The sequence below is a fragment of the Rhea americana genome, unplaced genomic scaffold, assembly GCF_003343005.1.
Source record: "Rhea americana isolate MKP2758 unplaced genomic scaffold, rheAme1 scaffold_28, whole genome shotgun sequence".
Taxonomy (NCBI): domain Eukaryota; kingdom Metazoa; phylum Chordata; class Aves; order Rheiformes; family Rheidae; genus Rhea; species Rhea americana.
The window spans coordinates 415,818-438,824 of NW_028186401.1; the positions used below are offsets into that span (position 1 = coordinate 415,818).

Sequence of the window (23,007 nt, forward strand, 5' to 3'; positions counted from 1 at the left end):
CGGCCCGGCCCGGCCCGCGCCCTTCTCAGTGCAAGGAGCGGGCAGGACAGAGAAGCTCTTCGCGGTGTTCACTTCGTTTTATTCAAACAGCAAAAGTGGATCGACGTACAAACGGTAGTTGCACAGGACTTTGTTTTCCTTAAAAACATTTCTTGATTACATAATTCAGAACAACTTTCAAAACTAAGTTGTTTAGGGAAAACTGTTAAAGTGTTTTCAATCCATTTTATAAAAGGATTTGCATTGAGGATTTCAGAATTAAGAGCTGTTGTATTTTTCACTCTACAAAAAGGAAAATGAGGATAAGGTTACAGACAGTTCACTAGAGATTCCAGTTTCGAGATGAMTGAACTTCTCCTGGGAGGATCCTCAAACCCTGACCGCAGCCTTTTCTGAACCATAATGAATGGGTCATTTCACCAGAAAATAAATGTGAAATCCTAAGAGAATTATCTGTTAGAGCTGGCTAAAACTGCATGTCACATAATTCTACGTAAGAACACAGGTATTGCATGACTGCTACTTAGAATTTACATGACAAAAATTAACAAAAAAAACCCCAAGACCAACATATCTGTAGTATCCACTAGACTGAAAAGAACCATAGGAATTTTATTTAAAGAGCTTGAAACGAAACTTTGGGGGAGAGGGAAAGAAAAAGTGAGTAAAACCTAAATCCATGTATCACTGAAGAACAAGAAGTTCTAAGTAACAATTTTAATTCCTGAAACTAATAAAAAACATACAGGTCCTTTAGTGTTTTTACAAATACTTTCCTAAAGGATTGAATTTCTTTTTGTGTAAAGCAGAAGAGGGAGGACTGCTTTGCTGTAAGACTAAAAATCAGAGACAAAACCACAAGATGCAATACTAGCATTTAAGCATATAACTTAAAAAAGCACAGTCATGTGAACAGTTACTACTGATTACATCAAAAATATTATACATTTACTTCTTTCATCTCTTACCATTATAAGATAGGTTGGGCAAATACCTGGCACCAAAAAATTGATGCATGATAGTTCCAATACGTTAAAAAAAGTGTACTATATTAGAACATTAACATTTAAAAATTTATGCCAACTTTTCATCAAAACCCACATGGCCTATTGCTTCCTAGAAATCCTCTTTACCCTTCTGGGAAAGTTAGTAGATTACTGACTTCACCTTTTTCCACAGTATTCAAGCTGACTATAARACACATTCTTAATGGAAAGGTGAACAGAAGGATATATTTGATATTGCATCCAAATTACTGTAACAAACTAGTGTTACATCTTTCCAAAATCACCCAGCAGTGTTATTAAATGTGTTTGAGTTTTTCAAAATCTAGTTGCAACGGCTTCCTCCCACACCAAACGTAACAAGTCACTCCAGCACCAGTTCGGTTTCAAACACCAGCAGAAGTCTAACACTGACCTGAACATAACCCAAGCGTGAGAGTTGTAAGAGGAGCTAAGAGTTTATTTACCCCCTACTAATTATTAAATTTGTTTTCCCATTTGTAGAGTAACATTATTGTAAAATTAACTATTGGCAGCACCTGCATTGCTGTTTGGTTTTTAGAAAAAGCAATCCAGGTGTTGCTATATTTGCTATATATTTTAATTGAACAAAAGCAATATACAATTTATATTTGAACATTATGCCATTCAAGTCCACACAATGTCCACCAAATAAATCAATGTGATGTTACAGTAAAATACATGATCTAATTTATCTAATATGTTTCCTGATCATGTATCATATTCAAGATCGATCCAAAGCCTTTAGTATCAGACTGTGAAGTCAGATGTAATCTTAAAAAAATAACCAAGTGCGCTTTATGCAGGAGAGCATTCTGACAGTATTTAATTGTTTGCAGCATCTGCTTGCCGAGGCCAGCCGTCTTCCTCAACTCCAGAGTCATATTCTTCTTCAGATGAATCTTTAGGAGGAGCCCTATAATTAAAACAAACTGATCAGACACAGATACAGAAATTGAGAAAAGAACGGAGACAACATCCATAGCTTCTGATAAACAAGYGGCCTGCAAAGTCCCTGGTGAGAAGTGTTCTGACAAGCATGCCATCTGCAAAACAACCTTCTGAGTTGAAAATGGTGCTACGCAGATTTAAACTACTACCCGTAAGCAGTGTTGTTACCGAGAACCAGGAGGCCACTGAATTCAGTTAAGTAAATTTCAAATTTTAAACAAACAGAAGTGCTGGTGCTCTGCAAAATAACTGAAAGCAACTATTAGCATCTTCCACTTCAACAATCCCCCTTGAGAAACTAAGTGTACTGAARCAAGCTACACCACAGATATAGGCACATACAAAGTATGTATTTCAGTTAAGGTCACACAAAAACATTCTAACAGACCTGGAAACCATGCCAGAATTCATAAATCCCAGTCCTGTGTCCTTAACCTGACCCAAGCCCTCTCAATCACCTCYTTTGTTTACTTGTTTTTATTATTTTAATCCAGCTTTGTCCGATCCTTTAATGCTCTACCACATCATTAACATAATACGATCTTTACAACGTTAAATCTATTATTTTAACAAACGCTCGAAAAATCAGCTGCAGATGCTTCTTTTTGGTCCTCCATTGCTGTAAGGGCAATGGAAGAGAAAACTGCAGAGGCCTGGAGCTTGCCTAAAAAAAATACTTCAAAGTGAGWAGTCACTAGAAGAAAGAAGCAAAGAGAGTTCCACTTCTGAAACTGCAGTATAGTTACATTTACTTCAGCTTTTTACTATTAACRTGTCATGCTCATCATTTACTTCTCTGTTTCTACAGGCATATAGACACACACACACACACACAGAGCTTAAGACAACTTCATATGAAAGTTTATTTTGTGATTTCTATTTAAAAACTAAAGCAATACAAACCCAAAGTCTCTAGGACACAATAGGCTCTAAGTCAATTGYGTATGGTATACAGAGAATCAGATTCTTTCTACGGCATGTGTATAGTTTTAAATTTAAAATACATGTGCCGATGGCAAACGTCAGAACACCTGTCTAGCTGTATTACTAGTCTGTTCCGATATTGCCATTACAGTTTTACCTAATGTATCCTGGCTCTTTTTTGCCTTCTACAACATCTTTGTCAACTTCCACGCACACGATGTCAGAATTGGGCACTTCAAACATGGGCTCCAACAACAACTTTTCCTACAAAAAAAAAAAAAAAAAGGGAAAAACATTTCTTCTACATAACAGTTATGCTTAGCAAGTGCTTTTCAGAGCTAGACACTGTCTCCTAAGAAACTCAATACCTGTATTTTCAGAAAGAGATTTATTAMATCAGTAAAGGAGCCAGAATAAAATGATGATTTGAGTCAAAACTCTCATGATTAGGACCACTTAAGTGAATGTAAGTAGTTTCACTTACTCAGCCTGAGACTATCATTACTTACCATTATAGATCGAAGACCTCTTGCACCAGTTTTTCTGTCAAGGGCCAGTCTAGCTATAGCTTTCAATGCATCTTCGGTTACATTTAATTCACACTACAGAAAGAAAAATTTTAAGTTTATTGAGATATTTTGTTTCTAACTCACAAGTGCTTTGAGTGCAACTGTGCAAACGTTATCTGATACTACTGTACAAATCAACACAAAGGAGAAAAATGACATATAGCAGTGGTTTACTTTTTACTAACCAGAACATTTAACATTTCAGCTACATACGCAAAACTTCAGCTACACTTTGTTTTCCCCTAACATTACCAGTATTGCCTACGTCATTTAAATGCAACTTCTACAAATACCTCCACAGCACATGAGGTGGCTCTTGATGCCTATTTGGCAAGGTCACTGATGTTTCAGTGAACATTAACACAAAGAGCAATTCAGCAACTTCCAGATAGTTGCTCTCACAAAGACAGCTCTCCAGTTTTTTTGGAGTGGAACAGTGCACATGGAAGGAAATAACTTACTTCCATTGTCTTTTTATATTCCTTTCCTGCAAACACCTCTTGAATCTTTCAAAAGGCCAGCTTTTTTTTTAAATACATAACATTTAGAATAGATATTGAAAATAAAGAATCCTACATCAAAAAAAAAAATAGGAAGATATGTTCAGCCAACTGAGGACCAACTGACAATAAACTGATCCTTCAAACATTAGCTTGTCTTCTGCAATCTTAAAAAGCACTTCAAACACATCATACAGCAACGCTTTTAAAGGAAAGACCAGGATTAACAGGTAAAAGTAGATAAGAGCAAAGGATTGGCTGAACAAAACACATAAGTCTTCCCACCTCCTAACTTTAAATCAGTGAAATCAAGATACCTTTAGAATCTGAAGCTGAAAAAAAAAATACTTGCATATCCAGCGGAATAATGGGCATTTTATTCAAACAAATCATTTTCCATCAGAATAAAATTTTTTGGATTAAATAAAAAAGAGACCATATATGAACCAGAAAGCTGAGTACAGCATTGGCAAAACACAACAGAACAATTAGATAACSAGAAGAAAATTCTTCTTACACATGTTGAATTTCAAATGATAAACTACCAAACAAGGTTTTGTTCACTTCTCAAGATCCCATCACAAAACCAAATTTTGAGTTYTTACTCTATACTGTATGTATAAACTGCTTATGGAGCAATGGCTTCAGCAAGCAATTAACGTGATTTTAGAGCTCATTATCAGGTTAAATTTATCTCCTCTCCTAGCAAGATGTAGGAACAATTATAAAAAAGCAGGGGCAATAATATCTGAGAGAGTTGGTGCAACTTCTTTTACAAACAGCTTGTTAAGTACAACCAGATTATGTTCTGTAGCCACAGAAGAGACAACATCTTTAGAGTGAGGCAGCTTTAACTATGTATCTATAAGCAAGAATACTGAAAAACTCTCAAATAAAAATGCAAAATCCAAACCTTATCCATGCTGAATAGCGCCTGGTATTGAGGAACGACAGCATTTCGTGGTTCTGTGAGAATCCGTACAAGCGTTTTCTCATCTAGGCTATGCAGAGGAACCACAACAGGCAAACGGCCCACAAACTCAGGAATCATGCCAAATTCAATGAGATCTCTAGCCTCCACGTGACGCAGCAAGCGATCCTTTTCTTCGATGTCTTGATGTGTATTGGATTCTCCACTTATATTAGCAAGATCAGCTGCTGCTGCAGCCCTTCTGCCTTTTCCCAAATTAGATGGTGTCCCAAATCCTAGATACTGCAAAATAAATATTATGCTTAGAGAACAWAATTTTAATTTATGTAACTAAATCTTCAATATGCATAAAAAATTAATTACTCTACTATACACAGAAGTGACTGATTATCTGTCATTACATATTAATTCAGGCTTAAGAATTTACTTAACAGTAAGATTAAATCCTTTACACGTAATCAGCTAGTTTAGCATTTAATTCTCCCAGTAAGGTGTCAACACATCAGCCTAAAGAAAACTACGCTTTTCTTAAAATAAGAGAGCTTAATAACATGTTCTGAGAAATTTATGAAATATACATGAGTACCAGTAATACTAAAAAGACTCTTCAGAAGTGAAGCAAATGCATGTAGGAATGCTTATATGAATAGCAACACACATTATCRTAAACAGTAATTTGGATTTCAGTTGCTTTTATGCTGCTGGAAACAAGGTGCACAATTTGTCAGAAAGATGCAGCAAGTAGCACTCTGTCCTCAAATGTGAATTTATAAAATACTAAGCTGAATGAACTAGCTATCTCTCGAAGATGATAGTTTGAGTGAATGGTGTTAAAAGCTATCCGAGTGTCAACAGTAAATATTTTTCTACTGATACCCAAAGGTTTTCTTCAGATTCATACCTGGTACATTCTAACTGAAAGAAATTCTATTAGCATTGCTAGAACAAAGCGTTTCTCATACACGCTGTTTTTTTTTTTTTAACAACACAGGGTATTACAACAACTTTAAAAGTTACTCTTATATATGTATAGCAAGTCTTCTGTCAATGGTTTCCAGCTTTTTTGTATTTGTATATGCTAAAAATTTCCCCTTGGAAGCAGAGACTATTGGGAGTTAACCTAAGCCTACTAACAGTAGRCTTGCTTTGTGTTACCTTTCTTGGGCTCCTTGAAAGTCATTCGGTAACCTCAAGTTCCATGATAATAGACRGAAAAACCACTGCTCTACAAACAAACTTCATACATTTGTAGATCAAGCAGGGCCTTATCAGCCCATATCATGAAAGGTAACTAAGATGACAAATTTTCAGTTCAAATACAGCCAGATGCACTCACCTTTTCATTTTTCCTCCTGCTGATAATTCTGTCAAGACCATTAAAAGCACCAGAAGCTACAAAAAGGATGTTTGTTGTATCAACCTGCACTGTTTCTCCACGTAGTTTACGAGAATTCTTTTCTGGAACATTTACTATAGTACCTTCCAGTAATTTTAACAAGCCCTAAGGAGAAATAGAGGAAAGAAACAAGTAATAAAGAATCTAATATGTAGCACCATATAAAAAGGCATGTCAGACTCTGCTTATTTGCACAGAGGTATTTCCATCTTTTTAATTCCTTATGCCTTTATAGTAATTAACAGAAAATTGTCTAAAGAAATCAGTTTTCCATATCACAAAAAAGCAATCCTACTCAAGGGCAGACAAAAATCTCAATCTCTAATGTGACTCGTATGCAGATAATCACTATCAAGTATTTTTAAATATCACTGCTAGTAACGAGTTGCTTTGAKGGTTTTGTTTAAATGGAAAATGTTACGTATTTCTTGCCTGTATCATATAACTTGCTCTTGGAAAACAGCAAAGACATTTTCAGTTAAAATATTGCTGTGAAGCAGTCTTGAGCCCATCTTTTTTTTCTTTGAGTGATGAAAGTAAAGAGGAGAGATGAGGGTTTCAATGGTTAATAATTCAGGAGCTGAAGAACTATGATTCTACACACTGCTGTGCTACTTGATATGTGACAGGATATATGCAGACCTGAGCTAACAGTTTGCTTACAAATTGAAATCATTCCTTGTAAGTACTTACCTGTTGAACACCTTCCCCTCCAACATCTCGTAACTGATGAATACCAGGAACACTGCCAATCTTATCTACTTCATCCAGAAAAACAATTCCTGCAGTTAAAGACAAATTTAAGCAAGATTCTACTTTTTAAGAAAAGTGAAAAATTAACACCAGAGAAGAACAGAATTTAAGACAGCTGCAATCTGTTCTGCTTCCATGTTTTTGACTGCAGAAATGTACAATCAGAATATATAAACAAAACTATGGACAATATCAAAAGCTTAGGTGAATTCAAAGCATCTTTCAGCTTTATTGTTTCTAATCTTAAAGTTTAGGTACATGCAACAAGAATGTAAGTTATGGAAACAACGGTGATCTGCAAGTTCAGAGTACTTAGATGAAATAAACACTGTCGATGAGTGAGCCTCAGGAAACACGTGGTGTCAAAATTTACCTTGTTGAGCTTTTTCTACATTGTAGTTGGCATCTTGCAGGAGTTTTGCAATGACAGATTCAATGTCTTCACCAACATAGCCAGCTTGAGTCAAGGTAGTACAGTCACAGATAGCAAAAGGTACATCTAGGCATTTAGCTAGAGTCTGAGCCAGCAAGGTTTTACCTGATATAATAAAATTGTACGTTAAAAGTGCCATAAATTTCTTTAGAGCACACAAACCAAGTATTTAGGATCATCAGTACAGTCATTAGTCATTTTAAATTATGCCAGCATGTTCATATACTCCAAAAAGAATATTTTCCATGGGAACCAGTTTTCACAAACAATGCTTTTTATCTTGCCAAGCTGTATGTTCAAATTAGACTAATACTGTACCTGAGGCAACTTGAAACACACACAGTATCATAAATAAAACATCATAAAATAAATAAAAATCAAAATCCATGTACTTGCATAGACTAAAGATTAAATAAATCATTAGTCCTTTGCAAACACAGGCTACAGTGCAGAGTCCAACCATTCTGGCTTTAAAAGTAGGGAGAAACAGAATTCGTTTACTATATGTTCTCCCAGAGTCTGCAAAACGCTGTCATTTCAGCACAAACACTCCCACTTCTCATGAACATCCTGAAACATAATTTCTTTCTTAGCCTTCTGTCACTTATCTGTCTCAGAGGTGAAATATCACTTCCTAACCACAGAACCTCAAACTTACCATCTAGAGCTGAAAACTACAAATCCATTTTATTTCAGTTTAGTGAAAATTGTTTCTTTTAGTCAGTCAGTAAACATACGCATATTAAAAGATACCACACAGCCAGACTGCCTTCTTCTCAAGGTCATCTAGTTCAGCTTTTCACCATGACATGAGATCACAAAATGCTAGCTTGAAATTGGCGTTTTAGCTTAATGTATACCAGTTGATAGCAATCACAAAAGGGAAAATCACTCATTAGTGAGCCATTCCAAGAAAATCTCTTAAGCCTATAAAAATATACAGCTGCATACCTGATCCAGTTGGTCCAAGCAGTAGAATATTACTCTTTTCAAGTTTTATATCATCATTAGGTGAATCTAGTACTTCACCTCCCCGCTTTTCCTGAGGTATCTGCTGGTTCATTTGTTGTTGCATCGATGCTCCTAAAGCATTACCGTGTGGACTAATTCCAGCAATCTGCAGCAGTTCTGAAGAGAACAATAAGAGTACTGTTTGAGCACTGACAAGGTCTGCTAATATCTTAAATGCACAATAAAAAATACCTGTTCTTCTGTTTTGTTCTTTGAACGTATAATTGTACCTAAACTATAGAAGTTCACAGAAAAGAATAACAAATTTGGTGCAACTATTACAAAAAACATGAGTTTCACAAAAGCAGGTATTTGAATATTTGAGGAGAATTTCCARTGGTACAATAGTTTATCTAAAATATTCTACTACATTGAAGTAAGTGCTAGAGAAATCTAAGTCCTTACAGAAAATTTGTAGTTGAAGTGAGTCATTTATTTTGTGTAATAGATAATGTAAAACACAGTAAACACTACTCATTGATTACTAGGATAAGAAACTAGAACTGACTAATTTTAACAATAAAAAGCCATGCACAAGTCTATTCTTCGGATAGACAAATTTGTCTTAGTTTAGTCATCACAAGTTTCATTTTCGTATGTGGATATGGAGACTGATCTGGCATTTTGTTTGTCTGTTTTTTCCCCCAAAGCATTAGGGTTTTAATAACCTTGCAGGGTAGAAATTTGAAGCTTAAGAAAACTGAGTTGAAGATGCATAACCAGGATTATAAATCGATTTACACAAGACTAAGGAAGCATGTTCAATAGCCATTGGAGTTCTGGAGGACTAAAAATAAACATGACTGTCATCATCCAGAAAAAAAACGGCCTTCTGAGGTTCAAGGTGACAGTACCTTTTTAAGAGTACATATGCAGCATAGAAAACAGTTACACAACTTTAACTTTACATCTATCTCACATCACATTTTATATGTCGTTACTAATAAAATCACACCTCAGATTTAAGCAAAAGAAGTTTCAACTTTCACTTGTTTTCTCAAGGATAATTCTAAGGACAGATAGTTATTTAACCAGCAATTTTATACGAGATATCTTTACATTTTACCTGCCTTCCATCTAGAACTAGAGTCAAATCCTAGTAACTTCAGTTAAAGTACCTTCAATGCTACTATGTTTATTAACAGAAGCAAAACAAATGGGATTTTACCTGATATTTCTAACTAGCAGTCACTGAAACACTGTTCTATATTAACATCAAAAGAGTAGATATTGCAGAGGAGGACATGAGGAGAGAGTTCACTTACTTGTAAATCTGTACTCATCCTCCCGTCTTCTGATTTCTAATTCTAAGAGAGAGGATGAAAACAGAAATAAGGAAATAAAAGTTTACAAATGCTCCACCTCTTGCCCTCTTCTGAATACATTTCATCACTGTATAACGAATGTATTTCTCACAAGAAATGCCCACATGAATGAGTTCTTATTGCACTCAAATCTAACCCAAATCCCAACTTGCATGCTTTTAAAATTACGGTATGCTTTCTACTACTTATAATAGTAACAGATTATTATCTCTTATTAGATTTTAAATCTTAAAAGCACTTACAGAAGAAAAAACACACTTTAATGCAACTTAGTTTAAAAAAAGACTTCCTTAAACTTGCATTGGTGTACTCAGTTAAACATAAATGGTTTAGATTTTGCATCTCGCAAAGTATTATCAGTTATAAATATCACTATCAGTTCCTCTGGCTAGGCACTGCTTTATCTTTCTGTAGAGAATCAGCACTTTCCCTKTGCCAGGTACACAACTGCTCTCCTATCATTACCAGAACAGTGCTACTAATATTTCCTCCCTTCCCTCCTTAAAATACTTTTAATGCAAATTTAAAAACAAACAGTAATTGTTTACTTAGCACACTATTTATTGCAAGATAGAATAAAACTGAATCAGAGWTGATAACTATAGCTATGTTGATCTAATTTATTTTTAGAAGTAGGATTAAGTTATTCAGTAGCAGAAGTATTGCCAAGAGCAACTCCATCAACACCTGCTAGATATTGAACAATACCAYGGTGACCAACAGATGCTGCCACGGGGAGCAAGTGAGGTTAGAAAGCTCATTCACCAAGTTCACTATGCAAAATATTACCTTAATGATCTGCACTGCTACTTGCAGATTAAGCAGCAGATTTACTGTTAAGCAGTAAAGGGGATTAGAAAGAAAAAATTAAGAGGCTCAGTTTACAAAGTAAAATATCTGATAATGTGTACCAGTAAAAATGCTAATCATTTATGAAGTTAGACAATACCCACGACATCATAAAAATTCTAGATTAGAAATAAATCATGGAAGTTTACATACAGTGAAATTAAAAAGAATTTCTTTTTAATTATCTGAACTGCAGAACATTTGATGTTAAAAGTTCTGAAGGTTTACTTACTCCCTCGTGTAATATATACACTTAATACCACTTCACTGAGTTTGGACAGTGGAAACAGATTGGTCCATTTCTGAGCTTTCATACACTATTAACGCAATAGGCTTGCCTCTACGCTGAGTTTTGAAAATGTTGTTTTTTACCTAATTATGTTCAGGTCTATCAGTGGTCRTTTTACAAGACTGCAACAATTCTATTCGTTTGGGAAGCGATAACGAACAAAAACTAAATGTATACGGACAACTATTATTATTAGAGGACCAAAAATATAAGTTAGTGGCCAGAAATCGTAAATTTTATTTAACAAGAAGGACATAACATTATACAAACCTCTTGGTGTCAAAGAAGTCTGCTTTTCAACTTCTGCTTGCTGTCTCAGGTTAGCTGGGATATTATTATAGATTCTTTTATAATGATTGTACACAGCAACTGAAAGCACCTTCTTGGCAAAACACTGACCAACAACATATTTGTCGAGGTAGTTATAAATCTGAAAAATAATTAAATCTTAAAACCATTTCTGTAACACCTGTGCACAAAAAAAATAATATAGTGCAAAGAGACTTTATGGTCACTCAAAAAAAAAAATCAAACTAAATTTGAGTTATCTTTTTTTAAACAGGTTTCATAACATACCCTCTGAAATTTTAGTAAGTAATCAAAGTTGAACCCAGTGATTTTGGGATATATTACACATGGAACAAATGAAAGCTCTAACCACCAMAGCTGGTCTAAATAGTCTGACTCATTATTTTGTTCTCTGATATAACTTGATGAATGTAACAGAGTTAACAACTAAAAACCCAACATTTAAAAACAAAACAGATTAACACTGATTAATTAACACTGACAAATTTACAAAGGAAATAAGACAAAGTCACATCATGTCTGCTAGTTCTCCCCTACTAATATTTGACCCTGTTGTCAGTTTCATTCAAATTTGTAAAAGGAACAGAAGTTTCAAATATATTTAAATTCTTACAAAAAGCTCACCAAGGAGCCACATATAGCTTCAGAAGCCAGTYCAGCCCACTAAGAACTGAGAGAAATGGTGAGGTCTCTCTCCACTCAGGAAACAGAAACCAAATGACTGGTCAGTGTGAATGCAGCAGTAGCCAGGTCACAGCCACAGGCATGTTGACTAGCTACGGTTCTAACCCAGAAACAGGCCCAACAAAAAGTAATGGAGCTACAAGAAGCAGCTGGTAATATTACGGTGCAGAATACGAGACCACAGTTGGAAGTAAAGGTACTGTGGTTGGTGAAGGCTGAATTAAGTCTCAGGGTTACAAAGAGAAAATGAAAGTCACAAGACAGAGGAAAACAAGCCTAACTACTTTTATCCATTGGTGGTGGATTTTGTTTTCTTTTATCAGTATTCTGCTGTGTCACATAGCACTCACTCACCGGTTTAATCTTCAACTAATCATCCTTGTTGTTTCTTGCTCTGTCACAGCACACCATTACACACTTGATACAGGTTAAAAAGTAAAGCATTCAATCACGCTTTGAACAAGAGAACATTAGAGTTACATTAGGTAAGAGTTGTACCTTTTTTGGTGGAGGTGGTGGCTTCTGCTGGAATGCCAATTTCACAGCTTCTGCTGCTGACTCGGGCTCTTTAATGATGCTCTTTTTTGTGTCAGCCTCTGACAGTACAACAAAAAAATGGTGACACTTCTCACACTTCACAAAACGGGTGGAAGCTGCAGAAGCAGTAGAAAAAAAGTGGTAAGAGAAACTACTTGAGCAATACTCATTCAACTGCCTCAGCTTGTAATACACAGGACATTAAAACACCTGTAAAACACTGTATTTACACAGCACTTTCACTTTGTTCACATTACAAGCTTAAAAAGCAATTAATGGACTATGAAATTTCACATAAAAGGAATGCAATTTACCCAAAAAGTCACAATGCATAGCAGCAAACAAATAAACAATTGGAAAGCAAAAAATCTACTTCCTAGGTTTCAATAGTACTACACTTGGAAGAGGAAATTCTGCGTCTTGGAGTGATGCAAGATTAATGGGAGCTTTCAACTCAGCAGGAAAGGAAAAGTTCCCAACTCTCAAACTAGCAGGCAAAAAACTTTTGGTCAGGGACAGTCTACTCAATAGTGTGAGGAAGTAATCTAAATGTCAAAGATGACATATGGCAGGCTCAGGAAAAGACAGCCAGAGCAGCTTTTGGTTTCTGCATCCTACCGGCTGTGTAACGCTCTGGAGCATGCCTGAGCCAGTCCTCTAAGCCCAGGACACAGAGTGCTGTGCGTTCACATAAAGTGCTCATCCTGACACAGAGTAAAGAGGCAGCTCTGGTATGCAACAGAGGATCAGGACTTCGATATTTTGTAAGATTTTTTGCTTATTTCTTTTTAAATGTCAAGAACAGAATAAATTTCCTTCAAAATCCAGACACTCCTAATGCAGACTTTACAGATCATTTCTCTCTCTCTCTCTCTATATATATATATATGGAAAGGTTGGTTCTGAAAACCTGCAAACTAGAACTTTTGCTTACTATTTTTTTGCAAAAGCTGAGATGAAATAATCTAGAATAGATGATATATAAAAAACTGAATTTATAATCCAAAATAGATACTTGGTTTGTCTCAATACTGCACTGTGCTCTATTAAGTTCAATAGAAGTGTAACATGACTGATTTAAAATAACTGCTTCATATTAAAATGGCCACATGAGAAACAAAGATCAAAGCTTCTGAACTCCAAAAAGTTTTTGGAAAGTGGATTGCACAATCTAGTACCAGCCATTTTTAATAACGGCCTCGCAATAAACAAGCTGCTTATTTATAACTTGTTCTTGCCTCCCATAAAGCTGGCATCAGCAAAACTTGTTTTACTACTAAACACACCTTATGACTGAATAAATAAGACCAGCAGATTATTAAAATAGCGTAGCACATAATACTGTGACCATCACAGTCTTATTAACTCCCCRCTCCAAAGAAAATTTGCAGAGTAGCTGGAAAGCTCTCTCTGCCAACAGTGCAAAACACTGATATATGACTGATGGGAATGCAATGGAGACTCACTTGCATGCACTCTTTCTATAAGACTATTATCTCATACCACCACTATAGAAAAAATTCATTCCTGATACTCATTCAAAACACTTCTGATATTCTTAATGACTACAGTGCCATGGTGTTGTTATCTTTCCTTACACAAGGCTAATATTCAGCTTTAGTAGGATGGAATAGCCATGAGTATACTTGCCCCCTTTACAGGTCCATAGGAATGGTGGGGAAGAAAACAAAAAAAGAAAATAAAAGAAAAGAAAGAGCAGGCTAAGAGACTACTATCGTACATTTTAAAAATATCTTTCATTAAAAAAAAATCATTGCGCAGTGTGCTTCACTTTCATCAATTACCCCAAACAGGACACAGGAAGGTTATCAGAGCTCTTCCTGATTTTCAGCAAGACCAACTGGGTCCATGGTTACAGAGTAACTTTGATGTACAGGGGCACCCCAAGGATGGGGACTGGAACAGTTAGCAAACTGCAGCTGTGAAACTGGCCAGTCTCCATTGTCTACGCAGCATTCTGGAAACAAACAGCAATATGAGTTTTCAGAACTTCAACTGCTGCAGAAATTTTGAGGAGTTTGTTCTGAACTGTAAGGAAAACAAGTTTAAAAAGAAAATATCAAATTTTAAGCAACTTCTTATTCTTAAATACTGGAGTGGTTTTTATATGATGTGTTAACAAGCATATAAAAGTCTAGGAAATAGCCTTCATGTCAAATTACCTCACTGTCATTAAGATACCTGCAAATATTCATGATGCGGCAAAAAGCAAATCAAGCATTGGCTTTGATTCAGGCATGTAGTACCACAGCATGCCAGAGGCTGCATTTGCAAAATGATTTCTGAAATCCATACAAGCTGATCTTGTCAGAGAGAAATGCTGGATTCATACAATGCGTACAGGAAGCCAGAACAACAGGAGGATTAATCTCAAAAATACTTGTAAGGTTCAGATAATGGACTGTCTTCACACTGCTGTAAGGTAAAATGACATCAAAGAGAAAAAGCAGGGAAGCCACTAACCTACCAAGTGCAGACAGTAGCAGGGTAAGTCTTGCTTTGGATAATGTCAGCTAATGGAATCAGCGGAAGGCAGTAAGAAGAGTGTCACACTAAGACTTACGGTAACAATACTTGCTCTTTTGCAATCAGGTTTAAAGCTATTAGATCTCACTTCACATTATGAGGTTTAAATCTTATTTCACTGATCACAAAACTCCCTTTATATTGTTTTGGATTGTGAGGCTATACAAGCACAGCTTAGAAAATGCATGAAAGTAAAATCTCTTAAAGTCTGTCATGTTCTTCCTTAGTTGTTAATTACTGAAAAAATATAGCTAAACAAATAATTGTGCAGGTTTGGCAAATGCATAATGAAGTCCTATTAAAATTGAACTCAACTAGATAACCAGTCTGTCACACTAGCACTCAATGGCAAATTGCAAATTCATTGACTAATGAATTTGGCTTTTATTCAGTATTTTATTTCCCTAGGCCTCTCAAAATGAGTGAAAAAATCTGATGTTTAAGAACAGAAACAAATGCTATGTTAATGATTTTCTTTGGCTTTAGATACGTAATTAAGGCTCTGTAGGTCTGTAATTCAAACCAGAGTTGAATGAATGAATTCTTTTTTCTAACCAAGCAACACCAAAAGCTTATCTGAAAATCAAGCTGCAGCATGCTAATACAACCAGAAACTCTCTCCTTTTGAGACAAAACTGAACAAATACTTTCTTAGGATTTTTTAGTTGTTGTTTTTTAAAGAGAATTAGCACTTAGCTCTATTGCTACTTTAGGTTCTACAGTTTGGCTGGGAAGCAGTGTACTCAAATTAACAGACTAAATTAGAAAAATGCATCCAGAGAAAAATCGACTGTGACCAACAGGAATTACTGAGAAATCAGAGCAACTACAGTATTTATTTTCAAATTTTTAAGCTATTAGTAAGACTAACTGTTCTGTTCTCAAAATGAAGCTGATCTACAAAATTATCTGGTGTCAATCTGAATAGTTTATACTAGCAACAGACTTTCTAAAGGCTCCCATCTCAAAGTCTCAGAGGGGAAGGTGCAACGATGAGGAAAGTAGGAATATGCAAAGCAGACCTCCTCACATTTTGACTTTCAAGCTTCTGCCAAGCTTGACCACTTTCAACACTGTTTTTACAGGGAAGAAGTGGATTTCCAGTTCCAAGCTGTTTACAACAGCTGCATCATTCTAATGCCATGATTCAAGTGTGATTTTTGAATTTGAGATTGCATTTACCAGTCACATTTTCTTCTATAATGTTCATATAAAGTAGTCCTCTTACATGAAATAGTGCCAGATTTTTCAGAAATGCTTGTTGCCTATAGTTTCAAATAAATGAATGGCTTAGTATTTCTGGAAAAAAAAAATCATAGCTATAGTAGACTGATCCTTGTAACTAACCTAAGACAATACTGTAACAACAATATATTTATGATTCATGATGCTTGGATCATTTTAATTCCATAGTACCACTTTTCTGACACTTATTAAAAACTAATGCACATCTACTCATTATTTTCACCATCTGGGATACTAAYGACTGTTAGATGAGCTTATGCTGACCTTGGCTTAAGCTCCTTAACACACAGGTCTGACTATGCCTTGATACTTCCTCTTTGAGCCCCATCAACTGATAATGGGTACTTGCTTTCTGACAACTATTTTCTAGGCTAATCTCATTAGCACTGAAATAAGAAAAATGTATTCAAGTCTGGTAGAATTGAAAGCATAACTGGCATTAATTTGGACTATACTTCAAAGAAGGTTGTTATTACTCCAGACATCAGGCATCTGAGAAAATCCAAAAACGTAAGTTATATTTGCATTTTCTGCTTCCTACTTTGAATGTACCATAGATCCCATTTTGTCATAAAAGATGATTGTAGTAAGCCATCTGCAATAGACTAACCCCTCTGCTGAAAAAGCACTTTACTACAGGCAGGATTAGAGTTTTACTATTTAGTAAGCAAAGGACAGACATTACAAATACATAAAACAGACGGGAAGAAGCATCAGTAGTTGAAGCGGTATTGTTTGCTTGAACACTTTTTACACTACATAAAATGTAACAGCTATTACAAAACTTCACATTCACAAACTACACAAATACATCAGCAAAGATAATATATGCTTATATTAATTTGGCCAAATGAAACAATTAAATTCTTTACATTCTGTAATTATTTCAAGTTGTAAACAAACTAAAACTTGCTATCCAAACTACCATAGGTCACAAACATCTTTTAATATTTATAAGAAGAAATAATTCATAAAAAAAAAAAAAAAAAAACACTTACAAACGAAGGTCTCCACATGTGTGCACAAGTCACCACACTTTGGGCAGCGCAGCTGGTTTCCTCCTTTCCCAGAGCTTCCAGAGCTTGACTTTTTACTACCTCCCTCACTGACAGACTTCTAAAAAAAAATTTCCAGACAATTAGCTCCAAAGAATGGAGCTGTTACATCAGGCATTTAGCAATGTGCTTATGGAACTGAGTAATGTGAATACTGTAATAGCTGAAAAACTAAATAAGTATTGTCAGGATTTCTGAAAGGCTTTGAAAGTCTATAAGCATACAGTATGAACATTCTTAAACGTAACATATCTGCATTTCCTGAATCTACCAATTTTGGATGCCTACTGAAGAGGCTATTAACTACATATCCCATATCTACATTAGAATCATTTTCCTGACACTAGAACAATAATGAGCTAAGCTATGCTAAGAATGTTTTACTAACATAGTTCATTCTAACTCCAGAGGAAAAACAAAACAAAAACAAAACAAAACATAACAGTAATTTCACTATTGCAACTGTGTTCATTTTAAAGGTTTCTGAAGCCACAACTCTTCTTATGTCCTTGACAGATGCAGCTATGCTGGCAGATGGCTGTAGGGAAGACACGGCCAATAAAAAAAAGTATCTCAAAAATTGCTTAGAAATTTTCCATTTTGATTTTTAAGGCACAATTCCACAGAGCCCTACTTGCCTTTTTCCTTCTTATTATGTCTACTGCTTGAAGGTTAACATTTTTAAAATCTATGTCCTTTCTATGCCTTCATACTTTCACTAGTAATAAGAGTTACTACATATAAGAACAAAGATCTCTTCCTTTCTTAAAAAGCTTTCATAAGAAGACTCCTAAATTACAAGCATCAGAATGTGGATGGAATAGTTTATAATACAGAGCTGTCCGTTTCTGTTTCTCTGCAATACGTGCATTAGTTCATAGGATATGTACTCTTCATTTCCCTTTTTTCTTTTTTATTTTTTTTAAAAAAAACACCACTTTGCTTTCTCATTCATTTCTCCCTGCAAACTTCTCAAAAAAAAAAAAAAAGAATTCTTAGTCTTCTGTGTTTATTATTTTAAAATAAGTTTTCTCTGCATGTTCAGAGAAGATGTGTGTCAACTGGCTAGTCCCTTAGATCTCAGAACATGCCACACTAACGCAAAGTTATCAAAGTACCCTCTGAACTCTCAAAATCTTATTTGCTGACTAAGAAACAGTTTTATCCTCAGGTAATCATTTATCTGAAGAAGCTGTTCATTAACTATAACTACAGAAATAGACTGGGATGAAAATAGATTAAAATTTACTAACAAAAGTAAAACTAGTCTCCTCACAGAGTTGTCCTCCTTTGATACAACTGCGAAGTCAATGCTTGAAAACAATCATTTAAAAATATATTTACTATAAAAAACCCACTTGGGATAACCTACAGTCACTTTTGGAAAAGAACAGTTGAAGGGTCAGAAGAGTTAGAATTAGGAAAAATTCCAAGAAGATTTTAATTTAAAGCAAGTACAAATTACTAAAGACATTTAAGAAATGTTAAAAACTACTGAAAATGATACTGCACAGAGCTTACCTTGCTTCCATCTCCAGAACCATCCTTGCCTGCACCATCCTTTGAAGCAAAATATGCTGGTGTTTCTGAAAAGTTTCTAAGAGGAATTCTTCTCAGGGAACAAGTTTCAAAAGTCCCAAGTTTTCCTAAAACAGGGATGCGTGTACGACCACAAGTAATACCTAAGAACAAAATAAATCCTTAAAAGTTATGGGACATACGTTTTCCTTTCCACTCACCATACACATCCACTGAATAAAAAGTTAAAATAAGAAAATAAAAGGCTAATTACATGAACCAATACATTGCAACGGGAGTTTTGCTGATACAATAGTCAAATAATGGAACTACCTTGTTAGTATCCAACTACGATATACGCATTCAAAATATAGTCTGAAGCAAAAGGCAACTCCAATATACTATTTCACATTCTTTCATCCAATTCTTTAGAAACATTGCTGAAACAAAAACAGTGTTTTCCACAGGTGTAATCCATTCAAAACATAATATATACGTATATATTAAACAGGCAATTTTGGATGTGCTGATTAATAATATTCTAATAATATTCTGATGGCACCAAGTTCCAGAATTGATTTAGATTAAATGAAAATCAAAGGTTTCAGCAACAAAAATTGAACTTTTGGACAACCAAATTTCAGTTATTCAAAAATAAATCCACTTCACTACCTTAACGTTTATTACATTAAAAATGGCCTGGATAACCCACAAATGACCCAGAAGTATCCCATGCCTTCAAACTTCAGCCAATCTGGAGTTCCACTTCATCACAAAACAAGCCACATCCCTGTCACGAAATGGATCTTAAGAACAATAAAAATAATCAACCTCTAGCATGTATTTTGGAATTAAAAAAGAAAGACCTTTGAAGTGTCTCCTTATTATAGACAAATTACCATAATAGTGTCTCAGACTCCATGGACCACAGATCTCGATTTGGATTACTTAGCACATGCTGACCCTTTATAGTCAGATAAATTAATTTAACACAATCTTAATTTTGTTGAAATAGCTTATCTCCAACATGAAAAAAACCTCACTGAGGAACTGAACAATCCTTTCCTCCATTTGCAACAACTTGGAAAGCTGTATTTCCTGACTAGGCATGATGCAAATCAACCTTTATACCTATCATGCCCATGACTGTAGGATCTTTCAACACACACACAAAATTTGGAATTAGGATCTTAAAACTCTTCTATTTAAACTAGGCAATTTCTCTATTTATGTGGTAAGAATTCTGGGACAGCTATCCATGGGAAAAACTACATAGTAACAACTATAATTACAAGCCTAATGCTAATTCATGCTTTTTACTCTATTAAATGGGGAGGGGAGGGTTATACAGAAGATGAAAAAGTTTTCTAAAGTAAAATAAAATAAAATCTATATGAATGGCAAGAGCACTGCAGTCTATTTGCTCTGAGAGAGGTAGAATGACCAGAACTCACTCCTCATTACRTTAATTTAACTCAGTTCATCATTTATCACACATTATCAATTCTGACTTACTTTCAAATTCAACTTATTTCACCACAATAAAACGTACATGCAACTTTGTTATCCAAATAATCTGAAAGCTGAGTATCAAAACAATTCTCCAACAATCAGCCAAGCTAGTACTCTTTAATGTTATTTTTATTTGAACTATGTTTGGGAGAGGTGTTTTACAAATAATTTAAACAACATAACCAAAACACTTTTGAATTACGACTAAGGCCTGGAATCTTAACCAAAAGGGGGAGACTTAAAGTTCACCTCTATCATATTGTATTATATTACCATAATGCATGAACAGAAAAATATAGAAGAAAAGCATTAAGGACAAGCCTAAATTCACAGAGAAAACTTCTGTAGCCCTCACAAGGTTACAACCAAGAATACTGAATCAAACAGAATTTGTTTCATGAACTTACACACTATTTAAGATATTTGGACTTAAAGGTGATTTTGAGATACTTTTGGCAGTAAAATTACAATTCATTGAAATTATAATAGTGTTACTTCCGTCTGTAAAACACTGAAGGAGAACTAAATATTTGCCAAGTATCACTGCAACACAAAACAACCCTTAGACAACTCAAGATAAAAAGCGTCAAGCACTAAGTTGACAAGTGCCACGTTACAAACTATGCAATCTACTGGCCAGAATCAGCAAAGCTGTGGGACTAGTTTTGGTGTTAGCAGCAGATGCTGGCCAGCCCACTGTGGGCCTGGTAGAACAAACATACTATTAAAAAAGTAATTTCAGTAGGATAACTTTCTTTAAATATATACATATTACACACTTCTCTTTTTCCTCACAAGAGTGAGAGTTGGTCAGCCATTAGGGCACAATACTAAACTCACCTTGCCAGTCACACTGAATACTGAAGGCTGTAAATAGGCTAAATAGGAAAATAGTATTACTGTTATGTCACCTTGATGAACAGAGATAAAGCTTTCCATGTTTAGCCCATCTACAGGTCTGAATGATACTTTTGACAAAACATCATTGTATAATCAAATAATRAAATAGGAATAAAGCTACCACAACTACTTACTTATAAATACCAGCAAGCACAGAGACAAGTTCTCAGAACCAATCAACATTCCAGTCCAACGCCTAGCATTTTCCACAGATACTCTGATAAACATTCAAACATGCACCAGCTGGCTGGCACAGCAATACTCTCTCAGATATACTAGGGACAGTTAGGTCTTGTTTTTTTTTTAAACTGAAAGCATTTTTTTCTAAAACAGAAACAAATGAAACCACTGTATCTAAAGAGCACGTACCAAACATAAGACTACTGACAGCAACAAGGGCATCTATCTAGGGTGTTCAAATTAGCAGATTATGAAATAGTAAATGATTCCTTTACACTTTAGTTCATAGATGAATATCAGAATAAATACCAASTTCTGGGCCAAAGTGCCCAAACATTTTGGAACAACCCAATTTTTGGAACTACCTAAGGTACAGAGATGGAGACTGACAACAGAATTCTCATCTCTGTCCCGAAAAGCACTCAATCTACCAATCTACTAGACCAATCCATACACCCTGAATACCCTCAAGTTTGTACCAACTACCATCAGCCCCCAAGCAATCCAAATTTCGCTACCTCGCTACCAGGCACAAGAGATAATCAGTTACAACTATCAAAATAAGATTTATATATATGTGTATGTATATATATAYACATATATAAAGTCGATGCATAAATAATTTTACTACTTCATATGTTTTTAGTCTCATTCGTCCTTTTACGTATCCGTTTTGAAAACAGAAAGATATTGATTCTGTTACCTTTAAACAGTAACAATTCTGAAGTAAATTCGGAATGTTATCTGTTCTAAAGTTTATTGTTTCAGGGGTTTGCAGGAGGCCCCTCAGGCTGGAGTTGGAAGTACTGGCTTAACCCTTTCAGCACAGGTCATGCTAGAGATGTGGCTACAGGCTCAACTGCAGCAAGTTAACTTACCTCACGAAAATAAACAGTCTTCTCTGACTCATTCGGCTATGGCTGAGGGTATCATTTTTCAAAAAACTTGCTGCAAACGCGGCAACAGTACAGATTTTCAGCACAATTTGGGGGTTGCCTGCCTTTCAGTAAAAGCAGCATAGAGTATCTCGTTCTTACGACGGGCGAGATCGTGAACAGATGCAAAACCAGTAAAAAGTGGCACGCACCCTTCACTTCAGCCGCCAGTAACTGCTTTGCTTAGCGTCACTTTCCTAATAACTCGGAAACAACTCCTTTTCGCTAACTGAGCGCAAGCCTTCATGAGAAAGGCTCGAAGCTGCAAGAAGCACCGGATTTTTTCACTCATCGCTTAACAAACCTCACTTAAAGGCACAAGCAGCATTGCGCAATCAGCGCGGAGAGCCGCTCCCGCTCAGCTAAACCCTGTTTTTCACCTCACCCTTCGCAAAAAGACGCTGCGGCGAACGCCCGTTTCGTGAAACTCCCCGAGCCCCAGCCCCCCGCCGCCCCGCGGCGGCCGCGGCCCTCCCCCTGCACCGTTCCGCCACCTGACACCGGGGAAGTAAAAATAAAAGCGGGGGAGGGGGGAGAGCGGCGCGGCGCCGGGGCTGCCAGGCAGCGCTCCCTCCGCGGGCGCGGGCCTCTCCCCTCAGGGAGGCGGCGGGGAGGCGACACCCCCCCCC

The 23,007-nt window shown here is 35.9% G+C and overlaps 2 protein-coding genes across 2 annotated transcripts in view; both read right to left on the reverse strand.

Moving 5' to 3' along the window:
* PDCD7 (programmed cell death 7) overlaps positions 1-514 on the reverse strand; it is a 3,944-nt gene extending 3,430 nt beyond the window's left edge. The window contains exon 1 of the mRNA XM_085308749.1: positions 494-514. Coding sequence (XP_085164875.1) covers positions 494-514 — 21 coding nt within the window. The remainder of the gene's footprint in view (positions 1-493) is intronic.
* CLPX (caseinolytic mitochondrial matrix peptidase chaperone subunit X) lies at positions 59-19,995 on the reverse strand. The gene is made up of 14 exons (XM_085308750.1): positions 19,983-19,995; positions 18,855-19,015; positions 17,277-17,394; positions 12,448-12,602; positions 11,227-11,386; positions 9,759-9,800; positions 8,434-8,610; positions 7,423-7,587; positions 6,990-7,078; positions 6,237-6,401; positions 4,883-5,182; positions 3,410-3,502; positions 3,058-3,164; positions 59-1,941 (listed from the first exon to the last, which is right to left on the reverse strand). Exons 1-14 carry the CDS (start codon positions 19,993-19,995, stop codon positions 1,851-1,853), a joined length of 1,836 nt encoding a protein of 611 aa, XP_085164876.1. The 3' UTR covers positions 59-1,850.
* Between the last annotated feature and the right edge of the window lie 3,012 nt (positions 19,996-23,007).

Coding starts and splice junctions, on each gene's coding strand:
- CLPX (XM_085308750.1), bottom strand. Junction 12,603..17,276: donor ACATGTGGAGACCTTCGTTT/GTAAGTGTTTTT, acceptor CTGCTTCTGCAG/CTTCCACCCGTTTTGTGAAG. Junction 3,165..3,409: donor GAGGTCTTCGATCTATAATG/GTAAGTAATGAT, acceptor TTTTTTTTGTAG/GAAAAGTTGTTGTTGGAGCC.